Below are 14,947 nucleotides of genomic sequence, written 5' to 3' on the forward strand. Positions count from 1 at the left end.
CAGTGGCTCAGCCGCAAAAAAAAAGAGGTCATAGTTTGTGAACTTAAATTAAGATATGAAGATTATTACTGGAGCTAATGAACCAGTTATTGAATTCACCCACAAGTGGCTATGATGCAGACGGTATGCCAAGTAACACTGCTTCTTCTGTAGCCTAGATGTCCATGCTTCTCCAAACAGTTAGACACTGGCTACGCAATACCACCTCTACTAAAGTGAGATAACATGGAAGGGAATATATAATCATATATGGGACAATGAATAACAACACTTCTCTCACATTCAAATTCTTGTATTTATTGTCTGTCATATCATAGCACATAAAGGTAGACAGTGGGAGTGTTGAGTCCAACGTAACATGCAACAAAATATATCAAAACTCCGTTCTGTGAGGAGACAGCCAGACTCCTCTCTTTCACACTGCTGAAAGGTCAGGGGTTATAGGTCAGAGGTTATAGGTTAGAGGTACAGGCCCTCCGGTGTGCCCTCCTGTTTCTTATACAGCACATTCTCCTTGGACTTCTTGAAGTCTTCGTTGGTGACCTTCATCCTGCGCTCTCTCAGGGCCATGAGGCCAGCCTCAGTACAGATGGCCTGTAGGATAAGAGGACAGGCTAGTCTCAGAAGATTATGGCTTTCAAATACAGATAGAAATGTAACAGAAAAAGGGCCCTGTTCAGACGGTTTCAAACTGTATCCTCGTCTCCATTTCTTTAAAAAACCACTGATTTAACATGGTAAAATAGATGTAGTGGGAACATAGGAATGAGGGAAGAACAAAGGCTGTACTGTAAAGAGCTGTCACAAGAGGGCAGCACAGTCAAGTCAATGGGAGCTTATGTTCCAAACATCGTACTCCTCTGGTGCACCTCGAGGCACTAATGTGTTCTACAGTCCTGTTGCCCCGAGGTGGCTTTCAAACATCCGGAAGGCAACACTCAGGGCTAAAAAACACAACATTCAATTGAAACCAATAGAGGCAGTCATTTTTGGGCATGCACAGTGCTTGACTGGGGGGCCTACCTCATGTAAGTATTGGTAGTGGAAACCCTGGACAGCCATAGTGTGTGTTTGAGATGGACTACATTACAGTCAGACTGCGCAGAACTACTAATGACCTTGCATCCCGAAGAAGTGCATCTGGCCTACAGCGCTGGTAGTAGAGGAAACCCGGGCCAGCCATATTACCTTGATGTCAGCTCCTGATAGGTCATCTTTAGCTAAGATCAGGTCGTCCAGGGTGACGTCGTCTGCTACGGTCATCCTGCTGGTGTGGATGTTGAAGATCCTCCGCTTGGTCTTCTCATCAGGCAGAGGGAACTCTATCTTCCTGTCGATGCGCCCTGGAAGAACCACATAACCAGGGGGTGAGGAGGGCATGGAACATCACCAAGAGAATGGCTGTTCGGTTCTACTCATTCTGATTCTAGAATAGAATACTTATTAAAATGGACTCAACAGTGTGTGGAGATTAAGGTTGCTTTGCTCGAATGGCTTCAGTGAATGTTGTTGATTTGAGTTGTGTAGAAGAGCGTTGAGAGCTCCATCTGTTGTTCACTAATAAAAAGTTTAAGATATGAAGTTCAGAATGAGGAAATTAATCTGCAGCCATTTTATAGTAGAATCTCGATCCTCAATATACACCTTTATCCCTGTCCCAGTGTACAGCTCTACTGGTCCATTTATATAGCAAATATCAAAAGAGGCTCCATTTTTCAGATCCTGCGGAGAGCATCTTACCAGGCCTGATGAGGGCAGGGTCCAGAGTCTCTATCCTGTTGGTGGCCATGATCACCTTCACATCTCCCCTAGAGTCAAAACCATCCAGCTGGTTGAGAAGCTCCAGCAAAGTCCTCTGGATCTCCCGTTCTCCTCCAGAGTTAGAGTCATATCTTTGAGTGAGAGAAACACACAGCGGATAGTCAGAGTAGAGAAACAGTCCTGGTTGTGTTCATTAGGGCACACAACAGAGGAAGAGCTAAAAAGTTTTACAATGGAAAATAAACATTTGTGTCTAGGTAGTCCCTCTCTGTTTAAGTCTGTTTCCTTCCACCTCCGTACCTAATGAACACAACTCTGGTCATTTCAAGAGCCCTGGTGTTACCAGTGGATCCAACTGGAAGTATTTTACTACCTTTTAGTGCCGATGGCGTCTATCTCGTCGATGAAGACGATGGACGGCGCGTGTTCCTCTGCCACCCTGAACAGCTCTCTGACCAGCTTGGGCCCGTCCCCCAAGTACTTCTGGATCAGCTCAGAGCCCACCACACGCAGGAACGTAGCTGACGTCTGGTTGGCCACCGCCTTGGCCAGCAGGGTCTTACCTAACACAGAGAGGCAAACAGAGACATCAGCAGAGAGACACAAACAGGCTCACACCGTTCATTACGCCATAGGATTTCAATGTCCGTTTCCCTGTACACACTGCTCGTTGCTATGCATGTCTCAGGGATTATGTACGTTGTTTTGGTGCTTCTTGTTGTGTAAACAGTTTTGAGCAACTTTGGAAATAATTTCCTCTTGAATAACCAGGAACATTTTTCTAAAAACAACTTAGCGTAGAAGAATGTGAATTGTTAAATATGGATCTAACTCACCAGTGCCAGGTGCTCCATAGAGGATGACTCCTTTAGGAGGCTTGATGCCCATCTCCTCATAGTACTCAGGGTGGGTGAGAGGCAGCTCCACGGACTCCTACAGAACAGCATCAACTGTTATTATGGCAGTCACCATAAAATGTATAGTGTTAACGAACATGTGGAGTATAGTATGTCCCTCCCCTCTCAGCCTGTATATACTGGTTAGTTACAGGGTAAAGACATGGTTATTACCACTGGTAGTTACTGTGTTATAGCTTGTAGTGTTATAAAGTCTATGTAGTGTTATAGAGTCTGTTATGTAGGGTGATGCCCTCTACTCTGTTGTACCTTGATCATGTGGATCTGGCTGTCCAGACCTATGTCAGATAGTGGCTGTGTTATAAAGCCTTATGTGGTATTATAAAGGCTGTGGTCTTGTACCTTGATCTCCTGGATCTGGCTGTCCAGACCTCCTATGTCAGCGTAGGTCTCCTGAGGGGCCTTCTCCACCTTCATCACTGTGACCAGGGGATCAGTGTCGTCCATCAGGACACCAATCACAGCATGGACCTAGAGAACAAACAAGGAACACAGTCAATCAACGTCACTCACAGATAATAACAGAAATACTTTTCCCCACACAATGGGGACTTTGGCTTAACACACTTGAATTGTCAAAGATTAAAAACATCTCGGATTACAATGCAATTAATTAATGTCAAAACTATTAACGACAACAAAAAGCCAAATTCAGAGGCTACATTCCTGACTATGGGTAGACAGTTTTCTTTACCTCGTGGTTTAGTACAGAGCAGATATAAACGTCCCTTTTTCAGGACCCTGTCTTGCAAAGATAATTCATAAAAATCCAAATAACTTCACAGATCTTCATTGTAAAGGGTTTAAACACCGTTTCCCATGCTTGTTCAATGAACCATAAACAATTAATGAACATGCACCTGTGGAACGGTCGTTAAGACACTAACAGCTTACAGACGGTAGGCAATTAAGGTCACAGTTATGAAAATTAGGACACTAGAGGCCTTTCGACTGACTCTGGAAAAACACCAAAATAAAGATGCCCAGGGTGCCTGCTCATCTGTGTGAACGTGCCTTAGGCATGCTGCAAGGAGGCATGAGGACTGCAGATGTGGCCAGAGCAATAAATTGCAATGTCCGTACTGAGACACCTAAGACAGAGCTACAGGGAGACCGGACGGACAGCTGATGGTCCGCGCAGTGGCAGACCACGTGTAACAACACCTGCACAGTATCGGTACATCTGAACATCAAACCTGCGGGACAGGTACAGGATGTCAACAACAACTGCCCGAGTTACACCAGGAACACACAATCCCTCCATCAGTGCTCAGACTGTCCGCAATAGGCTGAGAGAGGCTGGACTGCGGGCTTGTAGGCCTGTTGTAAGGCAGGTCCTCACCAGACATCACCGGCAACAACGTCGCCTATGGGCACAAACCCACCGGCGCTGGACCAGACAGGACTGGCAAAAAGTGCTCTTCACTGATGAGTCGCGGTTTTGTCTCACCAGGGGCGATGGTCGGATTCGCGTTTATCGTTGAAGGAATGAGCGTTACACCGAGATCTGTACTCTGGAGCGGGATCGATTTGGAGGTGGAGGGTCCGTCATGGTCTGGGGCGGTGTGTCACAGCATCATCGGACTGAGCTTGTTGTCATTGCAGGCAATCTCAATGCTGTGCGTTACAGGGAAGACATCCTCCTCCCTCATGTGGTACCGTTCCTGCAGGCTCATCCTGACGTGACCCTCCAGCATGACAATGACACCAGCCATACTGCTCGTTCCGTGTGCGATTTTCTGCAAGACAAATGTCAGTGTTCTGCCATGGCCAGCGAAGAGCCCAGATCTCAGTTCCATTGAGCACGTCTGGGACCTGTTGGATCAGAGGGTGAGGGCTAGGGCCATTCCCCCCAGAAATGTTCGGGAACTTGCAGGTGCCTTGGTGGAAGAGTGGGGTAACATCTCACAGCAAGAACTGGCAAATCTGGTGCAGTCCATGAGGAGGAGAAGCACTGCAGTACTTAATGCAGCTGGTGGCCACACCAGATACTGACTGTTACTTTTGATTTTGACCCCCCCTTTGTTCTAAGTTTTCATAACTGTGACCTTAATTGCCTGTCTGTAAGCTGTTAGTGTCTTAACGAACGTTCCACAGGTGCATGTTCATTAATGGTTTATGGTTCATTGAACAAGCATGGGAAACAGTGTTTAACCTCTCTTTCTTTCTCTCTCTCGGAGGACCTGAGCCCTAGGACCATACGTCAGGACTACCGGGCATGATGACTCCTTGCTGTCCCCAGTCCACCTGGCCTTGCTGCTATTCCAGTTTCAACTGTTCTGCCTGCGGTTATGGAACCACTACCTGTCCCAGACCTGCTGTTTTCAACTCTTAATGATCGGCTATGAAAAGCCAACTGAAAATTATTCATGATTATTATTTGACCATGCTTGTCACTTATGAACATTTTGAACATCTTGGCATAGTTCTGTTATAATCTCTACCCGGCACAGCCAGAAGAGGACTGGCCACCCCTCATAGCCTGGTTCCTCTCTAGGTTTCTTCCTAGGTTTTGGCCTTTCTAGGGAGTTTTTCCTAGCCACCGTGCTTCTACACCTGCATTGCTTGCTGTTTGGGGTTTTATGCTGGGTTTCTGTACAGCACTTCGAGATATTAGCTGATGTACGAAGGGCTATATAAAATAAACTTGATTTGATTTGATTTAAACCCTTTACAATGAAGATCTGTGAAGTTATTAGAATTTTTACGAATTATCTTTTAAAGACAGGGTCCTGAGAAAGGGACGTTTCTTTTTTTGCTGATTTTATATGTCAGTACCTTGTGGTTGAGCAGTACAGAGCAGATATGTCAGTACCTTGTGGTTGAGTGGTACAGAGCAGATATGTCAGTACCTTGTGGTTGAGTGGTACAGAGCAGATATGTCAGTACCTTGTGGTTGAGCGGTACAGAGCAGATATGTCAGTACCTTGTGGTTGAGCGGTACAGAGCAGATATGTCAGTACCTTGTGGTTGAGTAGTACAGAGCAGATATGTCAGTACCTTGTGGTTGAGCAGTACAGAGCAGATATGTCAGTACCTTGTGGTTGAGCAGTACAGAGCAGATATGTCAGTACCTTGTGGTTGAGCAGTACAGAGCAGATATGTCAGTACCTTGTGGTTGAGCAGTACAGAGCAGATATGTCAGTACCTTGTGGTTGAGCAGTACAGAGCAGATATGTCAGTACCTTGTGGTTGAGCAGTACAGAGCAGATATGTCAGTACCTTGTGGTTGAGTAGTACAGAGCAGATATGTCAGTACCTTGTGGTTGAGCAGTACAGAGCAGATATGTCAGTACCTTGTGGTTGAGTAGTACAGTGCAGATATGTCAGTACCTTGTGGTTGAGTAGTACAGAGCAGCCGGGCTCCAGCAGGTCTTTGTCTACGAAGGAGAGGATGCTGACATAGTGCTCTGACCCTACTGACGTAGACACGATGGCATGGTTGTCATCAATGATCTCCTCCAGGTTCCCCACAGACATGGGTGTTCCCCTCAGGTCATCCACCTTGGACCTCTCCTCCTGCAGAACAGACACAGGAAATACATGGAAGACAACAACTTATGAGTTGAATTGACATAGCCTAAGGCAGGTTTCTCAAGTAAATCAAGTGATTCATTATTATCCCGTGAAAAGGGAAATTAATTTAGCAAACAGACACATATGTGGTTAGCCACCTAGCCATCTTAAGACGAATGCACTAAGTGGCTCTGAATAAGAATGTCGGCTAAATTACAACAACAAATATTCTTTTTAAGTAAAATGTCCTACAGAGTTTACTGTATCTGTACCGTTTCTCCTTTAGTGGTTTCATCTGATAAACTAATATAGTAGTATTAAACTAATAATATAGTATTATATATACATATAATATGGTATTACAAACTCAGCGGCCAGTTTATTAGGTACACCCATCTAGTACCGGATCGGACACCCCTTTGCCTCCAGAACAGCCTGCATTCTTCGTTGCATGGAAATGTGGCTCAATTGGTATCAAGAGACCTAATGTGTGCCAGGTAAACATTCCCCACACCACCTCTACCAGACTGTACTGTTGACACCAGGCAAGATGGGGCCATGGACTCATCCTGCTTACGCCAAATCTTGACTCTGCCATCAACAGGAACCAGGATTTGTTTTCCACTCCTCAATTGTACAGTGTTGGTGATTGCGTTCCCACATGAGCCGCTTCTTCTTGATTTTAGGAGTGGAACCCGGTGTGGTCTGCTGCAATAGCCCACCCATGACAAGGATCAACAAGTTGTGCGTTCCGAGAGACCATTCTGCACACCACTGTTGTTCTGCACCGTTATCTGCCTGTTTGTGGCCCGGCTGTTAGCTTACACTATTCTTCACAGTCTCCTTCCATCTCTCATCACTGAGCTGTTTTCGCCCACAGGACTGCCGCCGACTGGATGTTTTTTGTTTGTCGCACCATTATCAGTAAACTCTAGATACTGTCGTGGATATAGAGCCGTTTCTGAGATACTGAAACCGGCGCGCCTGGCACCGACGATCACGCCACGCTCAGTGTCACTTAGGTCAGTCATTTTGACCATTCTAACATTCAATCAAACAATAACTGAATGCCTCGATGCCTGTGTGACTGCTTTAACTAGCAAGCCACGGCCACGTGGCTCACTGTCTGTAGGAACTAACCATTTTCGTGAACAGGATGGTGTACCTAATAAAGTAATATATATCTGTAGTCAGTACCTCCTGTTTTTCCTCCAGCGGTTTCATCTGCTCCTGGTTCCTGATGAACTCCTCCTCCATCAGCAGGTAGTCTTTGATCCTCTCCTGCTTCAGCAGCTTCAGACGGCAGTGGGTGTGAGGGGTGACTGCATACGTCAGGGGGAAACACACATAGCATACGTCAGGGGTAGGCAACAGGCGGCCCAGGGACCAAAACCGTCCCACAAGTGATTATTTTTTGTCCACCCAAAGTTTCTGGGGGGGAGGGGGTTAGTTTTGGTCTAAAAAGACTGACATCACCAGGAATTTAAAAAAATAAATGTGTTTAGGAAATCTGTTCCCAAGTATTCCCACGAATAAAAAGATGTGTTATGGCCCCTGTGGCTGAATCTAGGTGCCTACCCTTGCCATACATTATGAATATTGTTTCTCTTGACAAGCGAGTGGGTAAGAAATTACAAAGCTAGAGATAGGCATGACATACAGAAAAACACGTAAAACTCCAAGCTAGATATTGAGTTGATAGGTTATTTATAAAGATAGCCATTTCCCTAAGTGAGGGGACATTAGTAACCATTTCCCTAAGTGAGGGGACATTAGTAACGCTACCTAAAGGTAGTTTGCTGGCCGCATCTGGCCCCTTGCTCTTCTTCTTCCTCTTCCCAACTCTGGTGGGGATGGGAGGCTCATACTTCTTCTTCTTGTCCTGTTGACATATGATATGGTGACATGTTTTGTGGCAGTAGAATAATGCAGGTTAACACAGAAATCTGAAAGATCCAGCTGGTAGCTATGGAGATGGCGTTGTCAGAGGCTCTGATTGTTGCCATGTCATGCTCACCTTGTCATCCTTCTTGCCTCCACCAGGTCCATGGCCCCCACTTTGGCTTTGACCCTGAAATCATAAATACACACATTACCTACATATCCTGGAGGTAGAATCAATCAATCGAGGCACCTTGAATCAGGCTTATTGTTGGTAACGTTAGACTTTATTAGCTAGCTGACATCTTTAGTTTCTTAAATTTGGCCAGAGTCAACATCGAGTACTAAAAGGCCAGAGTATTATGATTAACTACGATTCGTAATCGCCGCTATGTATTTCATGATCGGTGAATCAACATGCTATCTAGTTAGCTACCGGCAAACTGAACGCTGCAACGTTATTCGACGCAAGCGTTAACAGCTAGCTAACGTTAGCTAGCTAAGGTAGCTGGCAATAATGAGGGGTTTATATAACGAATGAGTTTAAAAAATGTAACAAATACATAAAATCGTGTGTTATGTATAAATGAAAAAGCTACATCTTTAATATAAAGCTACAAAATGTGGTAAATCGGTGTAATATCTTATCAAAACATGAGCCAGAAAGAAATTTGCTTGCTCACTCACCATTGTTGCGTGTCTCTCTAAATTGACGTCACTACGGTCGGTAAGGGATCTCGCATGAAAACTTTACGAGGCTTCGTTGATCTTCTTCTTCGATGGAGTTTAAAGGGAGTTGGCATCCAATGTTAATGGTGCATTACCGCTACCAGCTGGGCGGGGTATTGAATAAGAAACTAAAAAAACATTGCGGGAGAGGTGGAAAACGACATCATACAAAATTAAACACATCAACTAAGAAAACCCACTTCTTCAAATCACAGTCCACTCCAAAATACATCCCTACACAGGCTCAGAGGTCTGTGATGACGGAACATTCACCAGCAGGATTTCCTCGGCTGTGAAATCACAAAGACTCAAAAACGTTCAGCGGCATTCACAATGATTCAAATTTTCTTAGACTTCCTCTCCACTTGTGCTGTACAGTTTATGACCACTGTAATAAAAAATACAAAGTCCACCTTTTTAACATGTAGCATTTCACTATCCCTCAGTTGATGAGGCTTCGTTGATCCCCTGGCAACCACCTTCTTCTTCTTCCTTTGTCTTGGTTTGCGCTGTGCAGTTTATAACCAATGCAATAAATGATACAAAGTCCACCTTTTTGTCAGGATGTCAGGATCCCGTTGGCAAGTAGCATTTACTGGTTTCTTTAATCCATCTACCATGGTTTCTTCAACGTTACCCCCTTCTTCCAGTCAGGATAGGAGACAAGCTGGACAGCCCTTACTCTTGCCACCTCAGACTCCACAGGCAGACAATACTTCTCCTGTCTATAAACACTTGACACATGTCCAAATAGTTTACATTTATCACTCTATATGGGTTTGGGCACGAAGGCTCTTACAGGGTATCTCACACAACCCAAATATACAGTACCAGTCAAAAGTTTGGACACACCTACTCATTGAAGGTTTTTTCTTAATGTTTTATTATTTTATACATTGTAGAATAATAGTGAAGACATCAAAACTATGAAATAACACATATGGAATCATGTAGTAACCAAAAAAAGTGTTAAACAAATCAAAATATATTTTATATTTGAGATTCTTCAAAGTAGCCACCCTTTGCCTTGATGACAGCTTTACACACTCTTGGCATTCTCTCAACCAGCTTCACGAGGTAGTCACCTGGAATGCATTTAAATTAACAGGTGCGCCTTAAAAGTTAATGCGTTTCATTCCCCAACAAGCTGGTTGATGTGGCTCTGGATCGGCACCACGTCCCAGGCAAGATCAGAGATCTCATACTGGACTAATCAAAACAGTTTCAGTTTGAGAGTCACATCTGGATCCACAATATCGGAATGGCACAGGCTTGAGAAAGGAATGATCATGGGCTGCATCATTTCAGTGAAACTGTTCGCCCTTGCCATATAAGCTGAGGTGGTCTGGCGTGTGACACCCTCCTATCAGAGCCTTCATGGATGACTTGACTTTGACAACAACATCTGTCCCAGGGAGTAGGCGGATTCTGAAGGGGTTGGAGAAGCTTGTCACCTGGGCACAGATGAGCTTAAAGCCAGCGAAGTCTAGATCCCTGGTGCTGAAGATGGGGAAAACAGTGGACAAGTTCCGCTTCATCATTCAAGACACACAGATCCCATCCGTCACAGAGAAACTGGTAAAGAGTCTGGCCAAGCTGTTTCACAGCAGCCTGAGGGATACATCATCCATCAAGACATCCAACCAGGAGCTAGAAGCGTGGTTGGCTGCAGTGGACAAGTCAGGTTTATCTTGCAAGCTCAAGGCCTGGATATACCAACATGGTGTCCTGCTACAAAGGCTTTGAGAGAAGAGTCAGCAGCTACCTCCACAAATGCCTGGGATTACCGTGAAGCCTGAGCAGCGTCGCCCTGTACAGTCAGAATAACAACTGAAGCTACCCATCAGGAGCCTGAATGAGGAATTCATGTTGACCTGTACAAGTGAGGTGCTGCAATACAGGGAGACAAGACGAAAGTCTCCTAGGCCCGTATAGGGGTGAGGACAGGAAGTGGAGTGCTCAGAATGCAAGGGAGCAGGCTAAGTCACGGCTATGGCACAGCGGCTATGGCCTTGGTAGCATTACAACACCAAGCTACGACAAGGCCCAAGGGAAAGACAGGTGGAAGCTGGTGCAGGGGGAGGTGTGAGCAGCAGTCAAGGACGGAGCCAGCAGGAACATTGGTAGTAACCAATATTTCAACAGCCAAGCTGTCTTCATCAGGGTGTAGTCGATGTCCAACTAAGCCCATCTAACATGTTCTGCTGGGGTAAGGCTGATTCACCATTTGCTGTGCCTAAAGAGAGGAACCCTTGGGTACATCCTCAGCTGCTGCTCAAAAGCCATAGGCGAGGGTCCCAACCGCTGGTGCAACGACCTGGCGCTTAAAGCCATAGCAGTGGGATCAGCCACTGAAAAGGCCTTCAACCAGCGAAGCAGGTTATCGCATTCGTCAGAGCCGGAAAAATCCAACACCAGCTCGACAGGTCTTCTCGCAACAGCTCAAGACTAGGAGCTGAAAGTCAACCTGGTAAGGCAGCTTAAGTTCCCAGACATCATCACATCGATGACACAAAAGCCAGACATAGTCCTGCTTTCCAAAACCTCCATGACTAGGGCTGTGGCGGTCATGACATTTTCTCAGCTGCTGATTGTCAAGCAAATAACTGCCAGTCTCATGGTAAATTGACCGTTAATTAACATGAACATGTTTAACATCTCCTGGCTTCCACGCATAGCCTACAAGCCACTGATGCAGACCTTTGGAGCACCTACATTTGAAAAAGTCTAATAAATCCATTTAATGTAGCCTACACCATCACAATAAATCCATTAATTATTTTAGACACATCTAAAGAAGCATGATATGAAGAAAATGCAGTCTATTTCAAAAGAACAGAATAGCATACTCTGAGTTGTCCTTACGTTAGGCCCTGATTTGGCTATGCCATATGGCTGTGAGCTACACTAGTTCATTTAGCAGACAAGATTTGGTTAGAATTCCATGACATTATTTTATAGTATGAAGGCATCTCATCTCCAAAGTAGGCTACAAGTGAAGACAGACACATCAGGGATGCAACTGCACATGTCTTTCTTACTGAATTTCAAGGCCCAAATTGAAATGCTAGAACTGTCCACATTTACTTTATCAATAAACAAGAGTAGTCCTAACGAACAACAAAAGCACTAGCCTATGTCAATCTACTATCTCCCATAGTACAAAAGTTGATCTATTTTACTGGTCAACTTGTCCGTCTGTGCGAGAAATAAATATTCCAAACCTACTCTGGGACAGTTGTGGGATGCGATAGATCCCAAATTATTACAACCACTTGCATCAATTTTTTTTAAAGCAAGATGCAATATATCAGAATGTTTTATATAAGCGCAGCAATGCGCACACAGCAGTAGGCTATAAGCACGAATGTTCCAAAATGCAAGCAGGAAAACACCATTCTCAAAAGTGACCGCAAATACTATTATGCATGTAATGTTTTATTATAAAGGTGCATTTTTATGGTGAACATTATCTTCCCCAAACTTGAAACTCAAATGCCACCTATGTTGTCACGATAGTCAACGGGACTGAGAGAGGACCAAGGCGCAGCGCGTGGAAAGTACATCTTCTTTTATTTTAAAGGAAAAAACAAAACAACGGTGAAGCTATACAAACATCAGTGCTGACACAAAACACTTCGACATAGACAATTCCCCACAAACAGCTAAAGCCTATGGTTGCCTTAAATATGGCTCCCAATCAGAGACAACAATAACCAGCTGTCTCTAATTGAGACCCAATTCAGGCAACCATAGACTTTCCTAGATACCTACACTCAACCATAGACACAGCTAGACTTCTATACTAAACATAAACCCAACTACTCTAATAAACCCCCTAAACCTTACAACCACCCTAGACACTACAAAAAACACATACATTCCCCATGTCACACCCTGACCTAACTAAAATAATTAAGAAAACAAAGAATACTAAGGCCAGGGCGTGACATATGTATACCAGTTAGGCTCTATACCAGTTGCAAAGCGAATGGAGGATGCTATTATCGTGGTTCATTTACATGCCAGACAGGTTGGCTATACTCCTGTTGTAAAGTGAAGCAATGTGCTTGATATTAGGAAAGTTGAGAAATAAATATAGTAGGCCGAGCCAGTAGAAAGCTGATGGGATCCTCATCTTTTTAATAGTGGCCATCAAAACTCTGTTTTCTCGCACAATTGCATAGCCTATAGAAATGTTTCGCAACATGAGCTCATGGGCTTTCATGAAGTGTGTGATTTGATTTTCGATTACACTTGCATTGATGTCAGAGTGATTAGAGGGACTGAGTATCAGGCAGTTAGCAAGTTTGGTAGGCTACTAATGACCAGCAGCAGCATCAGAGCGCAGTTTTGGAGAAGGCTAGTTATCGTGACCAAGTGGTCACGTGGAATTTGACTGCAGTCATGACTCGTGACCGCCGGTGTGGCGGTACTGTAGCAGCCCTAGTCATGACACACATCAACACCATCATCCCAGACACCCTAGACGCACTCAAATTTGCATACCTCTCCAACAGATCCAAAGATGGATCTGCACTTCACACTGTCCTCACCTAACAGGGCAAGAAGGGAAATAACTATGTGAGAATGCTGTCCATAGACTACAGCTCAGCGTTCAACAACATAGTCCCCTCCAAGCTCATCACCAAGCTTGGCATCCTGGGGCTGAACCCCTACCTCTGGAACTGGATCCTGGACTTCCTGACGGGCTGCACCCAGGTGGTAAGGGTAGGCAGCAACACCTCCGCCACACTGACTCTCACCACGGAGGCCCCTCAGGGGTGTGTGCTTAGTCCCCTCCTGTACTCTCTGTTCCCCCACGACTGCAAGGTCACGCACGACTCCAGCACCATCATCAAAATTTGCTGATGACACGATGGTGTTAGGCCTGATCACAGATGGCAATGAGTCAGCCTACAGGGGGGAGGTCAGAGACTTAGCTGTGTGGTGCCAGGACAACAACCTTTCCCTCAATGTCAGTAAGACCAATTAGCTGATCGTATACTATAGGAGAAAGAGGGGAGAGCATGCCCTCAAATCCACATCGACAGGGCTGTTGTGTAGTGGGTCGAGAACGTCAATTCTTAACATGGTCCACACACACCCACACAGTTGTGAAGAGTGCATCTTCCCCCTCAGGAGGTTGAAAAGTTATACAGCTGCACTATCAAGAGCATCTAGACTGGCTGCATGCCAGCCAAAACAAAACAAAGGTCATGTGGTTTGGTAAGAAGAATGCCCCTCCCCCCACAGGTGTGATTACTACCTCTGAGGGTTTAGAGCTTGAGGTAGTCACTTCATACAAGTATTTGGGAGTATGGCTAGACGGTACATTGTTCTTCTCTCAGCGCATATCAAAGCTGCAGGCTAAGGTTAAATCTAGACTTCGTTTCCTCTGTCGTAATCACTCCTCTTTCACCCCAGCTGCCAAACTAACGCTGATTCAGAAGACCATCCTACCCAAGGGTGCTCTCGAGCGACTAGATATTCTTTACCATCAGATTTGCCACCAATGCTCCTAATAGGACACATCACTGCACTCTATACTCCTATGTAAACTGGTCATCTCTGTATACCTGTTGCAAGACCCACTGGTTGTTGCTTATTTATAAAAACCCTCTTAGGCCTCACTGCCCCCTATCTGAGATATCTTCTGAAGCCCTCATCCTCCACATTGAACACCCATTCTGCCAGTCACAATCTGTTAAAATGTCCCCTAAGCACACACATCCCTGGGTCACTCCTCTTTTCAGTTCGCTGCAGCTAGCGACTGAAACAAGCTGCAACAAACACTCAAACGGACAGTTTTATCTCAATCTCTTCATTCAAAGACTCAATCATGGACACTCTTACACTTGTGGCTGCTTTGCGTGATGTATTGTTGTCTCTACCTTCTTGCCCTTGTTGCTGTTGTCTGTGCCCAACAATATTTGTACCCTGTTTTGTGCTGCTACCATGTTGTGCTTGTCACGATCGTGTGGGAGTGAGACGGACCAAAACGCAACGCGTGGAAAATAAGCCATCTTCTTTTTATTTTGAAGAAGGCAAAACGAAACAAAACACTTACAGACTAACAAATCAAAAAACGACCGTGAAGCTATAAACGTAGTGCACACACACATGCTACAAACGTTCAACAT

General features: G+C 45.0%; 1 protein-coding gene across 1 annotated transcript; it reads right to left on the reverse strand.

Annotated features, from left to right (window-relative positions):
• Positions 1–281: 281 nt before the first annotated feature.
• Positions 282–8,818, reverse strand: LOC129825469 (26S proteasome regulatory subunit 4-like). Its single transcript, XM_055885589.1, has 11 exons — positions 8,763–8,818; positions 8,212–8,265; positions 7,980–8,076; positions 7,392–7,516; positions 6,012–6,197; positions 3,021–3,149; positions 2,598–2,694; positions 2,135–2,324; positions 1,741–1,892; positions 1,189–1,343; positions 282–594 (listed from the first exon to the last, which is right to left on the reverse strand). Exons 1-11 carry the CDS (start codon positions 8,763–8,765, stop codon positions 460–462), a joined length of 1,323 nt encoding a protein of 440 aa, XP_055741564.1. The 5' UTR covers positions 8,766–8,818; the 3' UTR covers positions 282–459.
• Positions 8,819–14,947: the final 6,129 nt, after the last annotated feature.

Source organism: Salvelinus fontinalis, chromosome 27, assembly GCF_029448725.1.
Source record: "Salvelinus fontinalis isolate EN_2023a chromosome 27, ASM2944872v1, whole genome shotgun sequence".
NCBI lineage: Eukaryota > Metazoa > Chordata > Actinopteri > Salmoniformes > Salmonidae > Salvelinus > Salvelinus fontinalis.

What these genes read in the sequence shown, in the direction of transcription:
- LOC129825469 (XM_055885589.1), bottom strand. An exon ending in GGCCAGCAAACTACCTTTAG is followed by an intron (nt 7,517 to 7,979) that starts GTAGCGTTACTA and finishes TGACGTATGCAG; the next exon opens with TCACCCCTCACACCCACTGC. An exon ending in CCCTGCCCTCATCAGGCCTG is followed by an intron (nt 1,344 to 1,740) that starts GTAAGATGCTCT and finishes TGGTTCTTCCAG; the next exon opens with GGCGCATCGACAGGAAGATA.